This window comes from Budorcas taxicolor, chromosome 11 (assembly GCF_023091745.1).
Source record: "Budorcas taxicolor isolate Tak-1 chromosome 11, Takin1.1, whole genome shotgun sequence".
Classification (NCBI taxonomy): domain Eukaryota; kingdom Metazoa; phylum Chordata; class Mammalia; order Artiodactyla; family Bovidae; genus Budorcas; species Budorcas taxicolor.
The window spans coordinates 157333183-157354663 of NC_068920.1; the positions used below are offsets into that span (position 1 = coordinate 157333183).

The window sequence follows — 21481 nt, forward strand, 5'->3', positions numbered from 1 at the left end:
GCCGCCTCTCCTGACCTTGAACGTGGAGTAGCTCCTCTTGGCCCTCCTGTGCCTCCGCAGCCGCTGCTCCTTAGACATCTAAAGGATAGTAGCAAATTACCAAACAAAAGAATTTATTTAAAAACAAAACAAAAACAGACATTGGAGGCTTAGTCTAATCTCTGAGTTTTGCAGATAAAGAAAAAGAGGCCTAAAGAAATTAGGACTTCCCTGGTTGCTCTGTCTATAATGCGGAAGACCCAGGTTCAATCCCTGGGTTGGAAAGATCCTCTGGAGAAGGAAATGGCAACCCACTCCAGTACTCTTGCCTGGAAAATCCCATGGACAGAGGAGTGTGGTAGGCTACAGTCCATAGGGGCATAAGGAGTTGGACACGACTGAGAGACTTCACTTTCACTTTTCTTTCAAAGAAATTATGTGACTTGCCCAAGACCACACAGCTAATTAGTGGCATTTCTGGGACCAGAATCCAGAGGTGATTCCTCGTCTGGTGCTCTCTCCACTTAGCCAACTACATTTTATTAAAGTTAAGTTAAACTCTACCAATGTTACCATCTTTAGCTTGATGCAGATTTCCAAAACCATAGTCCTGGACAAATAATTATGAAAATGTTTACGATGAAAAGAATGTCAAATTCTACCTCTTTGCCTTTTTAGGAAAGAGAAAGTAATTTCATGATTATTTGTAAGACCAGTCTAAAAACAGAAAAAAATTCTATTTGAGTTGCTTCTTTGTAAATATAAAATCGAAACCAAGATTACCCAAGTCCCTTTATGAAATTTTCATCTTTATGGATACAAAATCTAATGGAAGTGTCAGATATAAGGATTATTGTGATTGCCAGGAAATCCTTTCCTTTCAAACTTGAGGGACATTGTCTATGCAGGTGGTAGCCGTATATATCCACCACCAGCTCACATGTATTACTCAGACTACTTTCATGTCCTGATTATGCAGTTTTTGCTTATGCTGAGAAGAGCATAACCCTTAAGGCTTTCTTTGTATTCTTTGTTGTGCTTTTAAGCCATAATTATCTTGTTATTTCTTTGTTTACTTCTGTCTTGTCTACACTTAATTCTATTACAAATTGTTTCCATTAGTGAATCTCCCCATTTCGTTTCAGGGCAAGTTCCACTCTATCCGATTAGCCTCTGCTTAATTTCATTAGACTCATCTCCTTGAGAACCTGCTCCTTTCAAGGTCACTATTAAAAATTCTTTGCCTTCTAAGTGTAGCAAAACCTGCTCTGAAGGGAGACCAAATACTGAATAAATATGCTATCACCATTTGTTTTGTTTTGGTAATAGAAAAGCCAGATCATCTAAAAGATGGTTTCTTCATAAAGAGATTACAAGAAGGAATCCATAGTTTTGAAACAGTCATTGAACCCACATCACTTTCTCATATCCTTGCCTCCTCTTCCTTCCTGTGCCATATATAAACCTATCTAGCCACAGGAGTACATGAACGCTGTATATTTTCACCTTGCTTATTTAACTTACATGCAGAGTACATCATGAGAAATGCTGGTCTGGATGAAGCACAGCTGGAATCAAGATTGCTGAGAGAAATATCAATAACTTTAGATACACAGATGACAACACCCTTATGGCAGAAAGCGAAGAGGAGCTAAAGAGCCTCTTGATAATGGTGAAAGAGGAGAGTGAAAAAGCTGCCTTAAAACTCAACATTCAAAAAACTAAGATCCTGACATCCAGTCCCATCACTTCATGGCAAATAGATGGGGAAACAAAGGAAGCAGTGAGAGACTTTATTTTCCTGGGCTCCAAAAATCATTGCAGATAGTGACTGCAGCCATGAAATTAAAAGATGCTTCCTCCTTAGAAGAAAAGCTATGACCAACCTAGACAGCATATCAAAACGCAGAGACTTTACTTTGCTAACAAATGTCTGTATAGTCAAAGCTATGGTGTTTCTGGAGAAGGCAATGGCACCCCACTCCAGTACTCTTGCCTGGAAAATCCCATGGATGGAGGAGCCTGGAAGGCTGCAGTCCATGGGGTCGCTGAGGGTCGGACATGACTGAGCGACTTCACTTTCACTTTTCACTTTAATGCATTGGAGAAGGGAATGGCAACCCACTCCAGTGTTCTTGCCTGGAGAATCCCAGGGACTGGGGAGCCTGGTGGGCTGCCGTCTATGGGGTTGCACAGAGTTGGACACACCTGAAGTGACTTAGCACCAGCATCATGGTGTTTCCAGTAGTCAGGTATGAATGTGAGAGTTGGACTGTAAAGAAAGCTGAGCACCGAAGAATTGATGCTTTTGAACTGTGGTGTTGGAGAAGACTCTTGAGAGTCCCTTGGACTTCAACGAGATCCAACCAGTCCATCCTAAAGGAAATCAGTCTTGAATATTCATTGGAAGGACTGATGCTGAAGCTGAAACTCAATACTTTGGCCACCTGATGCGAAGAACTGACTCCTTAGAAAAGATCCTGAGGCTGGGAAAGATTGAAGGCAGGAGGAGAAGGGGATGACAGAAGGAGAGATGGTTGGATGGCATCGCTGATGCAATGGACATGAGTTTGAGCAAGCTCTTGGAGATGGTGAAGGACAGGAAAGCCTGGTGTGCTACAGTCCATGGGGTTGCAAAGAGTCAGACATGACTAAGCTACTGAGCAACAACAAAGCCACCTGAACATCAGGATTGTTCCCTTGCTCACCGCATCAGTCCATGGGTATGCAGTGCTGTTTTTAGGTTACAACACCGGCTAAGAGCTCAGACTTTGTCCTTGCATGGACTTCAGTTCCACAAGTTCAGGACACGTGCTTCAACAATTTCCCAGCACCTCTGAGCCTCTGATTTCTCATTTGTTAAATGGGAATATTAGAAATTCCTACCTAATAGGGCCATTGTGGGACATTTACATTAAATGACACCTACAACACAGCATTAAGGCCTGATATGTAGGAAGCCCAGGGCATAAATGCCTGGCCTTAATGAAACAATCATAGTTATTTAGTCAAATGCAGGGATGGGCACTGAAATGAATGATCATCTCATGGTTTGAAAAAAGGAGTCTTGCCCCGACAGAACCACAAAGAGCCTCAGAATGAATCCGCTTGGGAAAGCCTGAGGTATTGGAGGAAGGAGAGTGTTTGATGGGCTACCCCCATCATGAAGGACAACTAGAGACAAGCCATCTGTTTCATAAGAGTTTAGCAGGCTCTGTGCTCTGACAAATCCAGTGTTCTCACTGGGCTGCAGGAGCAGGAGACTCCTCCCCAGGGTTGGGGTGAGGGGTAGGTGTTGTTACTAATCCTAATGACGAAAGTTCTGCCCCCTCCTGGGCACCATCCAGGGAGGGATGAACTCCCAAACAGACAGGTTTCTGGAAGAGTCAAGATCCTTAGGGCCTCTTGCACCTAAATTATAATTAAGGTAACACCCAAACCCACAGCAGAACACTTGAAGACCTAAGTGTCTTCAAAGAATCAGGTAAAGAATCACCTAGACACTTATGCCTAAAATGTCTATACGTCTGGGACATCTTTGCCTTGCCCTGATTCTGTGTCAAGTTCAGAACAGACCCTTTGCTTAAAGTAAAAGTGAAAGTGTTAGTCCCTCACGCATGTCTGACTCTTTGTGCCCCTATGGACTGTAGCCCACCAGGCTCCTCTGTCCATGGGATTCTCCAGACAAGAATACTGGAGTGGATTGCCATTCCCTTCTTCAGGGGATCTTCCTGACCCAGGGATTGAACCCAGGTCTCCCGCATTGCAGGCTGATTCTTTACCACCTGAGCCACCAGGGAAGCTCTTTGCTTATGGAACTGCCTAAATTCGTTAAGTCCTGTTTGCCCAAGGGACTCCCAAGAGCAAAGTTCAGTTCAGTCATTCAGTCGGGTCCGACTCTTTGCAGCCCCATGGACCACAGCACACCAGACTTCCCTGTCCATTGCCAGCTTCTGGAACTTGCTCATACTCATGTCCATCGAGTCGGTGATGCCATCCAAAGCAGCAAAGTAATTGCTAGCAATTAAAGATCCCAGTAAGTAAGCTTAAAAACAAACCCAGGACTTCCCTGGTGGTCCAGTGGTTAGGAACCCGCTTTCCAATGCAGAGGACATGGGTTTGAGGGAACTAAGATCCCATATGCTGTGGGGCAACTAAGCCTGTGTGCCACAACTAAGACCCAATGCAGCCAAATAAATATTTTTTAAAAATCCTACACGTACTTGCTGTGTCTTTAAATCATCCATTTCCCTGAGATCTTCCCAGATGTTTCCACTGAAATTAGTTTTTTCGTGTTATTTTGGAAATGTAATTGATATTTCTCTTATTTTTATCTAAAACTATTTCATATTCCTATATGGAGAAATACTGAAAAATGATAGGTAAACTACTATTGATTCAGACATAGGCCGTGTTGGAATAGGGTGTTAAATACAAAAGGAAATTCTAATTTTACTTTCTTGAGAAGTATGCAGAATAACCTAAGATGTGACGTGGTTTCAAATATGACACACAAAAAAATCAGAAAATATTTAAGAGAAATGATTAAGTGTATTAGCACTTTTTAAAACTTAGTATTTGGTTGTTTGGAATAATCCCAGCCAAAATTGGGACTGAGAGATGCTGCCTTTTCCCTGCTGTTGCGCTCCCTGTATGGAGGTGTGAATGCCTTTGGGAAAGAAATGCCAGTTCTCCTTGAGTTGAGAGGGGACTACTGCTTGAACTTTCTGTGTTGCCCTTCGGAAGGATCTAGAAGCTGACCTCCTTCCTCACGTAGGGAGAAACGGGGTCCAAAACTACCCACAGGCACATTTCATAGGTTCTAGAGAGTATGGGCTGGGTGCGGCGTTGGGTAACCAGGCTTCTTTTCCAGACGACCTCCCATCAGTGCCCGTGTTTGACAAGACTCTGCCCGTGAAGCAGATGCATGTGCTGGAGGCGCTGGACCTTCTGATCCTCAGAGCAGACAAAGGTGCTACTCCTCCCTGAGGGATGTTCTCTGGGAGGAAGGGGAGCGTGTAGCCTACGGCCAACACAAGGGTCTCGGGGTTGTGGCTGAATCACCGCTGCCAGCTTTTTCTTCTGGTGCCCAGGGCTCAGGTCCTTGGTAGCCCATTTGTTCTCTGAGGCAGGGATGGTGAGGGAGAGAAGGGGTGGGCATCCTTGATCACATTGTTAGGTGAAGGCAATACAGGGCTTCTCCCCAGTTCTGGAACATCTCAAATCCTGATTTCTTGAGTAGTAGTTTTCTACACAGTCCGCCCCTTCAGTTCTTCCAGGTCATCTTACTTTTCCATCCATCTCCTCCATCTGCTTCATCCCACCAGGGAAAGATGCCCGCCTCTTTGTCTTCAGACTGAGCGCTGTGCAGAGGGGCATCGAGGGCAAGCAGGCCGTGAAGGGCAAGTGTGACTGTAGAGAAAACAAGCTCGAGAAAACAAAAGGTGACTCAATTCTTCATATTTTGCTGGTTTCATCCAATTAATCGTTTTCTCAGACTGCCCAGATTTTACTGAAAAAAAAAAATTTTGAGTAGGAATTTTATTTGTTTTTTCACTTGGAAACATCACAAAAGTAGTGTCACTTGTTCCCTAAGAGAAGCTTAAGTTATAGAGAAACATGTTGAGGGCTAGAGGAAGTTTTAGGTCTTATTTGACAAGTTTGGGAGGTGAGTTAACCTCTGTGAGCAAACTTATGAAAAGAAACTTTTAGAATTTTGTTCCTGGAACTCTGCTCACCTTTCAGTTTAATTCATGTCATGTAGTGGATGTAAATCTAAGTCCACAAACTCTAGAATAGAGGGAATATGACTTCCTTAATTTTTCTGTAACTCAACCTAATTTTTATTTCAAGTCCCCACTTTGCCTCATGGCAAAAACGTCCTTAGTCATTTCACTATCTTGTGTTTAATTTCCAGGCTTCTTAAATATCACCAGATTGTCAAAGCTGAGGGCTCCCGCCTCTTGTGTGTTCAGCATCATTTCTTTCTCTTCCTAGGCTGCCACCTGTATGCCATCAACACTCACCATAGCAGAGAGCTGAGGATTGTTGTTGCCATTCGGAATAAACTGCTTCTGATCACAAGGAAACACAACAAGCCAAGTGGCGTGACTGGCATGTCACTGTTATCTCCCCTGTCAGAGTCACCTGTTGAAGAATTCCAGTACATCAGGGTAGGTTTTTTCCTTCAAATTGTTTCACTCCTGGCCAAGGTGTCCCGAGGCAGACTCCCTCCTTCCATCCAGGGTCTGTCATCCACTGGGGTTGCCCTGTGGTTCAGTAACTAACTGAGGAAGCCCTCACCTGTGGCCCTGGTTTCCCTGGGAGACTAAGGCAAACAGAGTTTTTCTGACTCCATCCAGCTCATTCACATAGTAAACACCTAAAGATGCTGCTCTAGGGGGGATCATTTTGAAATATATAGAAACGTGGAATCATGCTGGGCACCAGAAACTAACACAGCCATAAAGTCAATTATACTTCAAAAACAAACTCATGGAAAAAGAGACCAGATTCATGGTTACCAGAGGCAGGGGTTGGGGGGAGGGTGAAATGGAAGAAGGTGGTCAGAAGGTAAAAATTTCCCATCATAAGATAAATAAGTACCAGGGATATAATATAGAACATGATAAATATAATCAACACTGATGAATGTTATATATGAAAGTTAAGAGAGTAAATTCTAAGAGTGCTCATCACAAGGGAAAAAAATGTCTTTTTCTTTTATCTTGTATCTGCATGAGATGATGAATATTCACTAAATTTATTGTGGTGATCATTTCATGATGTATGTATTAGGTTGGCCAAAATGTTCATTATTATTATTAAATCTCAAGACAAGGACCGGACATTCTGAGGGCTAACACAGACTACACTGTTGAATCCCTTTTGTAAAATTGTCTCCTGGCCTCTCCCCTTTGCAGTGAACAGAGGTCTGAGCCTTGAGGACAGATTGCAGAAAGGAGCAGTCTAACCTATCCCTGCCCCAGTCTGGCACAGGACTCTGCAGAAGCAGTGGGCCTGGGGGGTGGCAGCGTGGGGAAATGAGGGTGTTGTAGCCACGCGTTCCAGGAAACAAACTCACTCAGAAGGACAATGCAGACAGTGGAGTGCAGTTTATTACACCGGTGGGCCCAAGGCAGAGTCTCCTCTTAGCCAAGGACCCCGACCAGCATTTATGAAAATCTTTTATACCCCATGTGTACGTCTCTGAACCGACCACTCCAAATTCCTTGAGACTTACATAAACCAAGGAAAATACAATCCCAATAACCCCATCATTCACATGCTATATGCTTATGTGCTCAAACAGTCAAACAATTAGCCAATAAGCAATAAACCCAAGGTTACACTCCAATAGATACAGAAAAATTTATGGTCTGTCTGGAGGAAGGGGTGATTAGTGTATGTTTTCTCTTAGGTGATAAGTAACCTAGATACAATCTTCAAGGTTCCCGTGTCTGAAGGGGGTCTTATCTTTCTGTTGTTTTCATAGGCACTAAACACAGAGTTCAGAGTCCATTGGAAAGGTGGCCGAGCATGATCAGCATGAACAGGCCTAAGATGGAGTCCAGGCCCTGTGAATTCCTTCTTCAAGGGGGCCTTTCCTGGATGGGGGCAGGCAGTGGGGTGGCTGCTCTGTCCTCACCCCTTTCTCCTCCATCCTTGTCCACCACACAGGAGATCTGTCTGTCCGACTCTCCCGCGGTGATGACCTTGGTAGATGGGCCAACAGAGGAAAGCGACAACCTCATCTGTGTGGCTTACCGGCACCAGTTCGATGTGGTGAACGAGAGCACGGGGGAGGCCTTCAGGCTGCACCATGTGGAGGCCAGCAGGGTGAGTCGACAGACGTGGGGGTGAGCAGGAACCAAAAGGACTGGAGCTGCACCTTCTAACTTTGTGAGACCGTGATAAGGGTTTCTTTAAAACTGTGTGCTCTTTATCATATCTGTAACCTGTGATACATATTTAGGCTGTACCATGTGAAGCTGCCATCTTTGTAGGTCTAATGGGTTCAATATCATATAACTGCCCATTGCCCTCTTTAGCTTTTCCACACCTCCTCCTGCCATTCCACCCTTCCCAACAGAAGAGGAATGAAGTGTCAAAACTCACTGTAAATAACTGAGTAATGAGAACATTTGTTTGGTAATTCGTGCTAGAAGGGCCTCTGGAGAGTCGGGTTACCCTCAGAGGCACTGCAGACCCACAGCACGGGGCTGGAAGGTGGGGGAGAGCACAGCCCAAGTCTCCATTCCCTTAGAGGTGCATTAGGAAAGGAAGATGGGATGAAACACCATTGGGAGAGAGAGGAAAAGCAGATCAGCACTGGGGGGTCTACACCTCCTGGCCTGAGCTGCACAGAGGGCAGCCATGTGCTGGATCTGGACAAAACCTGACAAGCAACTCACAGAGTTCTTCAGCCCACTTATTGCTGGGAACCAGGGCAAGGCCTGATGACAGTTGAGCCCCTGGAGGTTTGCATGGTGCAGGGCCAGCACTCCAGCTCAGGTACAAGAACAGGGCAGAACAAGGATGTCGCCCAGGGAGAGTGTCATTCCTGATGAGAGCTTCCCCCAGTCCTGTTCAGATGTGTCAGAGAGTGAGGAATTTAATTATGTTTTACAAGAACTAAAAAAATACAATTTAAATTTGGACCAGCCCTACATAAATATTCACTAAAGTTGCTAATTACTCTAAAGAAAACACCTGAGAGCAAAATTTTAAGAAATAGAAAAATCAGAAAAAGAAACATCTAGATATAATTAAGAGGCCTACTTATCTTCAGCTGTTATCAATCACAGCTCAGTCTGCCCTTTTATGTGTGTATACTGGTAGCACCCAAACTCATCTGGCATTGAAGTCATTGAGGAACTTCAAAGCTACCAATGCCCTGTGTCCCACCCCCCAGCAATTTCACCAGCCTTGGGTGTGACATGAGCTTTAGAATTTTTAGATGGTCCCCAGGTGATGTGGGCAAATTTGGGAACCACTGGTACACACTGCTTCTCAACTGTGGCTCTAATTGCCCAGAAAGCTTTAAACAGATCGGTGCTCTGATACACCCAGATCAGTTAAACCAGGAGTCCTGGGTGTATGGGATGGGAATCAGTAGACTGTAAGTCTCCCCCAGGTGATGTTACTATAGACCCAAGAGATGGAAGCTCTCCTGACACTCTTCCTAGCAAGGCCAGGAGGGTCCCCTCCATCCCAGCAACTGGGAACCTGTCATCTCTTCCCAAGGCTGTCTTCTAAGGACTCAGAGCCCAATCTGGCCTTTAAAAGTTCTAGCCCCTTCTTGCTTTTCAAAACTCTGGACAGGGACTTCCCTGGCTGCCCAGTGGCTAAGAGTCCACCCTTCCAATAAAGGGGGTCCTGGGTTTGATCCCTGGTCGGGGAACTAGAACCCACAGGCCGCAACTCAGAGTTCACATACTGCAATGAAAGATCCCGCATGCCACCAAAAAGATTGAAGATCTTGAGTGCCAAAACCAAGACCCAGTGCAGCCAAATGAATAATTAAATTCTTTTAAATTAAAAAATACAATCTGTACAACCAATCATAGGAGTCAGAAAAAGCATGGCTTAAAAGATCCTTGTTGAATCAATCCTTCCCTGGCAACCAGTTTCCTAAGACTGAACCCGCTTTTCCTGGAAATTATTGTTATTTACTTATATTTAATACCTTGATAATTCATGAGTGTGTGGATTTTCTTCTGTTAAGATTCATGAAGATCCAGGGAAAAAAGAGTTAAAAGCAGTTTTCTTTGATGACTTCTGTGCTTTGTTTTGCTGGAAGGTATGAGAAACCTCCAAAATTTTCTGTCTTTTCTTCAACATGCTTTGTAAAACAAAGATGCAAAGCTTTTCTCTAAGAAAAAACACTTAAAAACATCTTTGTGTTGTATGTGTATATTCCCACTGAGTTAATCCTCAGTGGCTATGTTTGCTGAGCAGGCAGAGGTGCTGAGACAGTGGCTTGTCTTTGGGTGGAATTTACTGTTTGGTTGGAAAGATAAGCCCTAGAGAAATGAGCAAACTAATGAGCAGGTAGAAGCGGCCTGCAGAAACAGGGTTACTTCTCACCAAGACATTCCTGCAGGACAAGCCCTGAGCTCAGTGGAGCAGGAGAGAGGCCGACCCTCCTGGACTCGCCGGCGATTAGTGCCTCAAGCAGCCTTCAACGCCTACCTCCTCCATGCGCCACCATGCTGGCCAGGCTGGCCTGGTTTCCTGCCCCCGCCCCTCCTCTCGTCTCAGCCAAGACCCCTCGATTCCCGTTGCAGGCTTCAAACCCACCTCAAGGTCCAAGACAATCCTAGCTCGAGAGAGGAGCTGTTTAGGAAGCACCAGAGCAGCCTTCTGAAAATCAACACCAAGTTTGTTCTACCAACAGGCCAACTCCGACGTACTGTCCCGGATCCAACAGCCATGTCCTGCCTCCTTCCCCAACAGAGGCCCCCTCCGGAGGGAGGTAACAGGATCCGGGTCTCTGGCTTATTCACTGGGCCCAGGTCCCCGTCCTAACTGTCTGCCCAGACCCCAGCTGGTCTTCACTGAGAGCTCACCCTGGAATCACGCGGGAAGGTTGGACGTTGACCTCACAGTGCCAACCTCTTTCACTTGTTACAAGTCTGTGTTTCAGATTTTCACCACCACCATATATTACTTTTATTATTTTAAAATGCAATAAGATAAACTATTTTTAATCAAGTAAAAAATAAAAGGCGAATGTCTTTATCCTACCCTGACCTACTATATATCAAGATGTCCAGGAGCAAGAAACCAGAATATGTATCTTTTAAAAGCTCTTCCAGTGAATTCTTAGGTCCTCACCTGGTCAAGAATGTCTCCTGCATGAATGTCTCCTCTAAGGTCCCTCGCCCAGGAGCTACCATCTATACCAACATCTGTATCAACATCTGTACATATAACATGTACACGTGAACCGGGCCTCACCATGCTCGGTATTAATGAAGGTCTGATGAAATGTGATTGAGGGCCTGAGGAGGGAGTGATTAAGTCCACGCTATGGTCACTGACCCCAAATTTTGGCCCCTTAGCCCTGACAGGCAGGTGCTATTCTCTCCCCGGTTTCTGCAGAAAAAGAGGCTGAGGCTCAGAAAGGAGAAGTCACTTATTTACCCCAAACCACACAGCCAGTAAGTAGCAGAGGCAGGACTTGAGCCCAGACTGCCTGCCTCCCAGGACTGTGCCCTCAAACCCAGCACGTGGCAGCCACAGCCCCATAACAGCCCGAAGAGGAGAGCAGGTCCAGGTTACACAGCTGGTGGTGCTCAGCCGCTCCCTCAGAAAGTGCAGAGCAGACACAGCAGCACCCACGAGAGCTGGAAGCCACTGGTTGACATCAGTGTCATCTAACTGACAAGTCTGGGGACACCAAGGAAGCAGTGATTCAAGTCAGAGTGCTGGGGACGGACAGAGGGTTCCCTCTAGGGGCCCGAGGGCTGTTCCCTCCCATGATACGCCCCAGTGGTGCAGGTTCCAGAGCCAAGTCATGCCAGCAGCTGACATTTATAGAGCATTTACTGGTGTGACCTCCTGGAATCCTCAGCCCCCTTAGAGGCAGATGTTCCAGCCTCTCCCATTTTACAGATGAAGACCCTGAGGTTCCGTGAAGTTACACCCCTGACCACGTGCCCACTGCTCTCGGGTGGCAGGGCTGGCATTTCATTTACATGGTCGTGCCTCTAGGTAGCATGCCCTCTGCTCCTGGTACTTGACAGGTCCTGATCCAGGGACTGAGGGGGTCACATAGCGGAGCAAGGCCACTGCTTCATAGAGCTGAGAGCCCAGCACGGAGGAGAGTGCCAGCAAGCAAGCGAACCTGAAACAGCAGTGCACGCCCTGTAGATAATTAAAACAGAGGCTGTGACACATAGCAGCAGAGGAAGTATTTGGCATTTGACTCCCAGGTCCTTCTGACCCTAGAATCAACACCCTTGACCTCTAGGACTCACTGTTTCCCACCCCTACAGAGCCTCCGCAACTCATGGTTATGGTATGGGCTCTACTATAACTTATTTTATGTACTTGTAAGCTTTTCTGACATTTTGTTGAGGGGTGAGACCCTGTCCTTTCATTTTTGTGTGTTTAATGATGACTCGTACAATGCCAGACTGTGGAGAAGGCTGTGTTTGGGTGAGAGCAGTGAGGGCCAGCTGGGCAGAGGGCCTGGGTTGGGAAATGGGGAAGCCCAGAGGCTGGAAGGGGCTGGAGCGAGCCGAACTAGAGGGAGACAATGGCCGCGCCTGGAGGTGGGGCCGAGTCCAGAGGTGGGGCCGAGCCCGGGAGGCGGGGTCGAGCCCGGGTGCAGCAGGGGTGAGATGAGGAAGAGGATACTCTGGACTTGGGTGAGAAAGGAACCCCTCCGAGACTTTGAGGGTAGCTCTGCTAAAAGAAAGGAGGAGGCTTGAAAGGAAACTGGTCATGGGAGACCTCCATGGAATGCTGATTGTGTCAGGTCCTGTGCAACAATGTTTGCCTTGTTTCATGGAATTTTCATGAAAATCCAGCAGTGTCAGGATTACTGTTACACCAGTTTACAGATGCAGACCTGGGGCCAGAGGGCCATTTACCACAAACCACAAGAGGCAGCAAGTGGTACTGGCAACTGGGGGCTGTCTGACCTGCTCCTGCCTGCTCCCCCACCCAGCCCCTTGAGTTCTTCTCAACCTACTGCATTTGAGAGAACAAAAGACTTAGGAACCTGGGCTGGAGCTCAGAATGTGTGCCTGAGGTTGTAGATTTAGAGATTTTGAGCAGAGTAAAATCCAAAGCTATCAAGCTGGGGCTTTTTCTAAATGAGAGAAGAGCCAATAAATGGAAGAAGAATCTGAAATGGGAGAGAAGCCAGAGGGAGGAGCTGTCCCCTGTCAGAGGTTGTGCAGATATGGATGGAGAGATGAGCCATGGTCAGAGGCCTTCAGTCTGGAGAGAAGGAAACCTTCTTGGAGCTTAAGAGAGGGCAGCGTCCCTGATGGTACTGAAGGCCAGACTACAGGGCTGAGAAGACAAGTGAGGCAGCGAAAGAAGAGAAGATTTTTAGAGGCTTGGAGTTTTGATTGAAACTTGAGAACCATCTTCTCAAAAGCAGAAACAGAGGCTCACCAAAGCCACAGAGCTGGGGCTTCCAACACCCTCTGCATCTTGTCAAGCCGCCTCCCAGGAAGTGAAAGAAGTAAAAAAGGGAGAAAAGAAGTGCAGACGTGGTGATCTGGAGATTCAGAGACTGTGTTTGAGGCAGGAGGCAGTGTGGCTGAAGGGCAAGGGTGTTGAGGTTGGAAAAGAACCAGGGACCTGGTGGAGATCCTGGCTGGGGCACCTCCTCACTGAGGGACTAGAGTGACTCCACCTCTCTAAGCCTCGCTTTCTTCATCTGTAAAATGGATGCAGTCCCATCTACTTTCCAGGGTTGATGTGGAAATGAAAGGAATAACCGGCGAGAAAAGCTTGGTGGACTGGAGCCTGCTGTATAAATGGGAGGCCTGCCAATAGAGAGAGCTCTCCCCTATAGAGCTTCTTAAAGGGTTTGAAAAGATGATGAGAAAGTCCACGCCATGGACTGCGGTCATACCTGAGTTTATAGAAACTTGAGAACGTCTTTTCCTAGTGTCAGTGTCCAGCCTGCCCACTATCATTGCCCATTCTCATTGCAGGTTAATTTCGTTGCAGCTATTGATGTGTACGAAGACGGGGAAGCCGGTCTGCTCCTGTGTTACAACTGTAAGTAAGGGATGTGTTTTGATGGCCACTTGCTAAAATCCACTGTTGTTTTTTTCTTTCTGGACAATGTGCAGGGACTTAGCTTTAGGTTTATCTGGTGCATTGTTCCTGGATCCTTAACTGCACTCCAGGGTGCAGCTAAAAATTGCCTTCCCACCTGGATCTCCCAATACCCAGACCTCTCAGTGAGATGGTACAGCAGTCGCCTTGGGGTGTCTCTGGGACGCGGAAGTGATGGCAGGGGCTTCCATCTAGGGAACCCCTACCATGTGTCCCGCGCTGGGCTCCATCAGCCCCAGCCACTGCTCACTGACTTCTCAGTTTCTGATCAGTTCATTTCAGTCGCTCAGTCACGTCCGACTCTTTTCGACTCCGTGGACTACAGCACACCAGGCCTCCCTGTCCATCACCAACTCCCGGAGCTTACTCAGACTCATGTCCATCGAGTCAGTGATGTCATCCAACCATCTCATCCTCTGTCGTCCCCTTCTCCTCCTGCCTTCAATCTTTCCCAGCATCAGGGTCTTTTCTAGTGAGTCAGTTCTTTGGATTAGGTGGCCAAAGGATTGGAGCTTCAGCTTCAGCATCAGCCCTTCCAATGAATATTCAGGACTGATTTCCTTTAGAACTGACTGATTGGATCTCCTTGCTGTCCAAGGGACTCTCAAGAGTCTTCTCCAACACCACAGTTCAAAAGCATCAATTCTTCAGCGCTCAGCTTTCTTTATAGTCCAACTCTCACATCCATACATGACTACTGGAAAAACCATAGCTTTGACTAGATGGACCTTTGTTGGCAAAGTAATGTCTCTGCTTTTTAATATGTTGTCTAAGTTGATCATAGCTTTTCCTCCAAGGAGCAAGCGTCTTTTAATTTCATGCTGCAGTCACCATCTGCAGTGACTTCGGAGTCCAAAAAAAAACCCAGTTTCTGTTACTCTCCGTCATCTGGAGATAAGGCACCTGAGTGGTGAACAGACTTTCTCAAACGGCAGAGCCCAGGTTCTCTTGACATTTGGGGCCCTCTTGACTCCAGTGCCCTGACAGTTACTCTTCCCCTTTTTGCTATTTCTCAGATGTTAATGAAATCAGCCTCAGCCTGGCATGCCTGGCCTCAGCTGGATTAGCTTGGGTCAGGTGGCAGATGGGTTTCAGGCAGACCAAGGATATCAAATAGGACTTAAGGATTTGCAGCTTTTCAAAAGCTAATGTGATACCACAATAAAAAAGGATCTTTTTAAAGCTAAAGATAGTGAGATATTTTCTTGGACCCAGGCTACACAGTCTAACTAAATAAAACCTTTTTTCAGCCTAGAATTGTATCAGTTTTGAGTGGTGATGCTGGTTATAGCACATGGGGCAGATACATTGATTAATTAATGTATTAATAATTAATTAATGTAGATACAATGATTAATTAATCTTACTAATCTTTGATTAGTAAGAATGGTAATTTTCCATAGAGAAATTTATTGGGTAAACTTCCTCTTTCAAAATTCGAGATTTATAGGGAATCAGCAAAGAACTTCACCAATAAATCGCTCTTTTAGGATATTTCATCCACAGATCTGTCAAAACCCTCCTCAAAACAGCAGATCTTTCTGGCCCATCTGATGAGAAGGGCCACACCTAGGGTGACAGCAAGAGGCCATGTGCTCTGGCGTGGATCCTTGCTGCCCAGCTGCCGGCGCTCAGAGGGCTGGGCTGCTGCAGCTGCTGCCACCCTCTGCCCCAGGTCTCCAGGGACACACAGAGTAGGCGCGCACCTGTGTGCAGCCACTTCTGTAAGATGTTCATCTCTTTAAAGTGTGGTCTTTTTAGTTTATTGAAAAACCTATTTGAAAAACTTATGGCTTTAAAAACTGATATAGATATTAATACTTCTTTCTTCCAGCTGCTCACCTGGGGGTGATTTTAGGTGGTAAAGAAAAACAGAAAGAGAGCAGGTTTTAGACCATGAACGTGAGTCCCAAAATGAAAGAGGGGCATGGAAACAATGTGGATGGCAAGCTCTCTACACAAAATTAGAAGCCGAGTCAGCAGGCAGTGCTGAGGTGGGAGGTGGGATTTGAGGGGGTGGTCCCACACTGGGCCTCTGGCTCCTGGAGCCCCTTAAAAGTTCCACCTCCTTGGGCTTTGATCACCTCCTGGCTACAGGCCCTGGTTTCATCTCAGGATGTGATCAGCATGTATCTGTTCTCACAGACCCACCGGCCATCAGAAGATGATCTTTGACCTCACTTGGGTCAGGCCTTGGCAATCCCACGGGGGTCCCCAGACCTGACTCAGTCTCCCCAGACCTCGCCACTTCCTCCTGTTGCTTTGGGTCAGGCACCTGGCTTTCAGTTTCCATGTCCCTCTTTCTCTCGGCAGGTTGACAGGTACCTGGGGATCCAGGGAATGAGCTGGTTTTCCCCAGTGACCAGCTGACTTCTATAACTCATCCCCCACACAGTACACACCCATCTGCTTATCTCAGTCCACGTTCTTGTCTTGGTCACTGACACCCACAGGAAAGGCCCTTTCCAGCCAGGAGCTGTGGAAGGAGATTGTTTTCCCCAAGTTTGAAGCTGATTTTTTAAGTTTGCTTCTTTCTAAAATATAACTTCCAGAAACCCAGAGTTTTCTATACATAAATTTTTCTCTCAGATAAGTTAAAAACATTTGCACGTCCCAAAAGGGACTTTTCTTCAGAGAAATTTGTTTTAAAACTAAAATCTACATACTGTTCTTCACCAGCTGGATGGGGAAGGTCAAAGTAGGGAAGGTCATAGACTGAGCTGCTTCCAAGGCAGTGACTTTCTTAGACTCCTGTCCCCCTCATCCCCATTCAGGGCCCATTTAACTACAAGGGACGGCCCTCTCTGTGCCAGGCTGTGTCAGGCTCTGGAGACACAACAGTGGAAGGCACTGCCACGGATGCAGTGAGCTCACCCTTCTGGGGCCAGCCACGCATGGGTGCCCATGCACGGGTGTGAATGGGCTGCAAGCTCTGGAGTTCAGGAAACACTCTTGGCTTCTTTTCTGAATTAGAGACCTGCTGGTCTGAGACCACCAGCTCTCGTCACTGGGAGGGAGACCCTTCTACTTCCCTGGGGTGGATCCTGTTGGAAAAGGGGGAGACAGGACCTCTGGACTGCAGTCCAGTCACCCGCTCCAGGCCTGCGTGACCACCTGTGAGGCAGGCAGGGGCTGGGACAAAAGCCTGATTGCACAGGTCAGGAGAGCTTGGGAAAGAGGAAGTGGAGCTGGGGAGTCCAGACAAGCCTTTCAAAGAATTTTGCATTAAGGGAAAAGAATAAGGAAGGTTGCAGCAGCTAGAGGAGGAAGAGAGGGCAAAGGGTTTTGTTTTCTAAAACGTAGAATAAGCAGCATGCATAAGGCTGTTGGGAAAGATACGCTGGAGAAAGGAAAATAAGACAGAGGGGAGAGGCGTAAGCCAACCTCAGGTGAGCCCAGCAGGTCTGGGGCACTGCTGGGAGACCTGGGTGTCCTTCGTGGGCACTTGTTTTCTCAGGAGCAAGGTCTTTGAGAGTGAGGTTTCTTTTCCTCCCCTAGTGAGTCCACTGTAGCAAAAGCAATAACTGACCCTGATAAGAATTTCTGTCCTAATCACTCACTCTGTTAGAAGAACTATGATAAAACAGCATAAGGAAACTGCTTTACAAGGCACAGGGGTCTCATCAAAGGAGCCCCTGAGCCCTGCTGCTGCCGCTGCTGCTGCTAAGTTGCTTCAGTCGTGTCTGACCCCATAGACGGCAGCCCACCAGGCTCCCCAGTCCCTGGGATTCTCCAAGTAAGAACACTAGAGTGGGTTGCCATTTCCTTTCATGTGCATGAAAGTGAAAAGTGAAAGTGAACTTGCTCAGTCATGTCTGACTCTTAGCGACCCCATGGACTGCAGCCTTCCAGGCTCCTCCGCCCATGGGATTTTCCAGGCAAGAGTACTGGAGTGGGGTGCCATTGCCTTCTCCGCCTGAGCCCTGCAGGACTCTCCAAGGGATAGACAGGCAGGGCTTCAGATGGCCTCGGCCACCGCCCCAGCCTGGCCCCACACTGCAGGCCTCCGCAGCAGCTCTGGCTCTGTGACCTCTCCCCTCTCACAGAGGGGCCACAGCTGTCAATTCTGACGCTAGGAACAGGGAGAGACTGCTTCATGGACCCAAGGTTTCTCATTAGGGTGATGAAAATGTTATCAAATCAGATTGCGGTGATGTTATTCAACTCTATAAACAGACTACAGTTCATTGACTTGAATGCTTAAAATGGATGAGTTTATGGTATATAAATTATAAAATGGATGAGTTTATGGTATATAAATTATATCTCAGTAAAGCTGTTTTTAAAAATAATTGAAAAACTAGTTTGCATGGCTAAAATGTGGCAGGCTTTTGCAATAAAAGGGGTCTTTGTTTTTCCGTTTGTGTGGATGTGAGCGTTGGACCATAAAAAAAGCTGAGAGCTGAAGAATTGATGCTTTTGAACTGTGGTGTTGGAGAAGACTCTTGAGAGTCCCTCAAACTGCAGGGAGATCCATCCAGTCTATCCTAAAGGAAATCAGTCCTGAATATTCATTGCAAGGACTGATGCTGAAGCTGAAACTCCAATCCTTTGGCCGCCTGGTGCGACAAACTGACTCATTTGAAAAGACTCTGATGCTGGGAAAGATTGAAGGCAGGAGAAGGGGACAGCAGAGGATGAGATGGTTGGATGGCATCGCTGACTGGACGGACATGAGTTTGAGCAAGCTCCAGGAGTTGGTGATGGACAGGGAGGCCTGGCATGCTGCAGTCCATGGGATCACAAAGAGTTGGACATGACTGAGCGACTGAACTGAACTGGTTTCTTGGTAAACTTTTTCACTCTACGAGGGTCTGAACCACCTGGACTTGTGTTTAGAGCTCAGAGCAGGCCAAGAACCAGATAACTGAGTTAACCTGGCCTTACTTTAATGCTGGCTCAGGCTCACGAAGGTGATACAGGCATACGGTTTCAAGTTTTCATTATAAAATGTTGCAGGGAGTGTATGAGTCCCACCTCACATGTCCTGCTGAGTGAGGTTTGGGGAATGATCCCCTGTAGGAGAGCTTCCTCCATCCAGGGGTGCCATCAAGTGCCCCTTCTTGTCTGCAAACCAACCAATACTGTCCCCCATGCAGGACTTGTGCAGCCGTGAACAAGCTACTTCACCGCCCCTTGCCTTGATTCTCTCATCTGCAAAATGAGTGTAATAACAGCATCTACTTCATAAGTTTGTACAGGTTAAAGGGGAAAATGTTTTAAAGCTTGGCATCTGGCACATAGTAAATTCTCCAAAAAATGGCAGCTATGACGACATGTGGCAGAAATATTACTCTGGCTCTGCCTGCCTTCTGCCCCTGAGAATCTGGCAGCGTGGCAGTGGTTGTGCTGGCTTTCAGAACAGATAGATAGGATGCTCTTCTTGTGGCCTGTGTCTCATTTATCTGATTATAGTTGCCTGAGTGTCGTCTCCAACAAAAATAAGTTACTGTTGTTTTGTTGCAGACAGTTGCATCTACAAAAAGGTTTGCCCGTTTAATGGTGGCTCCTTTTTGGTTCAGCCCTCTGCGTCAGATTTCCAGTTCTGTTGGAACCAGGCTCCCTGTGCGATTGGTAAGGAAACCTTTTGTCATCATGGTCTTCCCCCAGAAAGACACATCTGAACTGTTCCATCCTATGTAAGCGCTGGCTTGCCGCTAAATTTTCCATGAATTCTCTGAGTATGATGAATATAAACAGTCTTCTTCTTTAACTGTTTTTCATTTTGCTCCCCTTCGGGGACTATTGTCTCCCATTGTTCCTCCCAGGTCTCCTCAGTGCCTGAGGATGTGAGCCTTTGCGAGCAATTAAATATCTGTTTTCAGTACTTGGGTATCTTGCAGTACCCTTTCATTTCTGGGCCTCACTTTCTGACTTCTAAAATATGAGAATTTAGAAAGATTCCATCCTTGAACCTCTGACTGACTTGGGAGAGAAGCATAATGCACTCAGCAGCCTTCTTACACATTCTGAAGCTTGAAAGTCTAGAGTCACAGAAACTCTGGTACTTGACCTGCCACTGAAACGTCAGGACGTGCTTTGGTGGTGCTTCGTTTCTGTGGTTCAGGATCCACAGCTGGGCAATCTGCCTGGCAAGAGTCAGATCAGAGCCACATATATTAACATTATTGTCCTCAAAAGCATTTGTTGATAGGTAAACATGATAGAGTTTTAACTGAAGAGCAGAGGGATGGAGCCAGGTACTGGGAGGACCGGATGGCTTGGGTGCAGATTAGTTATGGTAAGACAGAGAGGGGAGGGTTAGAAATGGGTCTCAGGTCTGAGCCACGGCACTAAGGACCAACTGGACAGATCAAGGCTAGAGATGTGGGAGCGGTAGGAAGAGTCACAGGTGAAACCAGGAGAGCAGGAACAGGACGCAGCCCCTGCCCAGACACACAGACAGGAGGAGCGTAGGGGAGGGTGACTCAGGGACAGGGAATGAAGGAGTAAAGGCCAGGTTCCTGGACAGAAGGCACGTGGGCAGGAGAGGGCGTGTCTGGACCACAGGGGGAAGGTCTTGGGGACCTGGATGGGCAGTGTGCCCGGAAGATGAGGTGGGGAACCGCAGTGGGGGAGGAACGCGGGAGAAGCCGGGACAGTGCGGGCTGGCGCTCAGAGGCTGAGGGAGGCTCTCCTAGAACTAAGGGCCATGCGCCCCCCGAAGGAAGAGACGCAGCGGAGGAAGGGGAGAGAAGCGAGGTGGGTGTGAGAGGGCCCCAGCAGCGCCCCAGCCGCAGCCCGGGCTGGGCGCTGACGCCCCGCTGCCTTGCAGTCTGTGCGTTCCCCTACCTGCTGGCCTTCACCACCGACTCCATGGAGATCCGCCTGGTGGTGAACGGGAACCTGGTCCACACGGCCGTCGTGCCTCAGCTACAGCTCGTGGCCTCTAGGGTGAGTAGAGCTGGGGTTTATTTCTGTCTGAGGGGCTTCGGGTGCCCCAGCACCACGAGGTTTCAGGCGGGCTAGGACACTTTTGTGGCGAGATTGATGCTGACACCACCACACGTGTGTGGAGATGAGAAAGCTGGAGACAGTCCTAGGTTGAGTTTTCCTGTGTGGGTTCAAAACACCCTGGGCTGCAAAACACCCCTCCTTAGCACCCAGAGTCACCCCTGCTAGTGGCGTCAGGGGAGCAGCGCGCAGCCAGAAACGGAAGTCCTCCATGTGAGCCTGGGCCGCTGGTCACAGAAGGACAGTCCGAGGCTAGAACAGTTAAGAGCTTGAGGTAGTGCTTTCTTCCTTTGCTGCTGTCTGTCTTCAGTTTGAACTTGTGTCCCGCATACTATGACTGATGGACAGATTCATGCCCAGTGACAATGTGCGCAAAACCAAGGGATGCAGGAACAAAGATCTTCCCAGGTGGCTTCTACCGCGGGCGCATAACCCACCGGGTCTTGTTCTGGTTCCCTCCTCCGGGTCAGCCCCACACCCTCTCCATGGCCTTGCCAGGCCAGCCGGTGCTCCATCCTAACGGGCATCACATTTGGTGGTAGGAGGCTGCGTACTCCCCACCCCCACACTGACAGTTCTGTAAGGACAGACCCTAGCATCTTATGCACTAACGTAGTGCCAGTAGAGTGCTGGTAAGTGTGTAACCAATAATCTTTGGAAAATGGGTATGCGTGTATACACACATTCATATATATGGACATCAGTTGATTATAAATTTTACTAATAATATCGTATATTA

General features: G+C 47.3%; 1 protein-coding gene across 1 annotated transcript in view; it reads left to right on the forward strand.

The window, feature by feature from the left end:
• Positions 1-21481, forward strand: part of GARNL3 (GTPase activating Rap/RanGAP domain like 3) — a 118807-nt gene that overhangs the window by 90308 nt on the left and 7018 nt on the right. The window contains exons 18-24 of the mRNA XM_052649136.1: positions 4853-4951; positions 5307-5423; positions 5977-6152; positions 7660-7818; positions 13662-13728; positions 19255-19362; positions 20564-20682. Coding sequence (XP_052505096.1) covers positions 4853-4951; positions 5307-5423; positions 5977-6152; positions 7660-7818; positions 13662-13728; positions 19255-19362; positions 20564-20682 — 845 coding nt within the window. The remainder of the gene's footprint in view (positions 1-4852; positions 4952-5306; positions 5424-5976; positions 6153-7659; positions 7819-13661; positions 13729-19254; positions 19363-20563; positions 20683-21481) is intronic.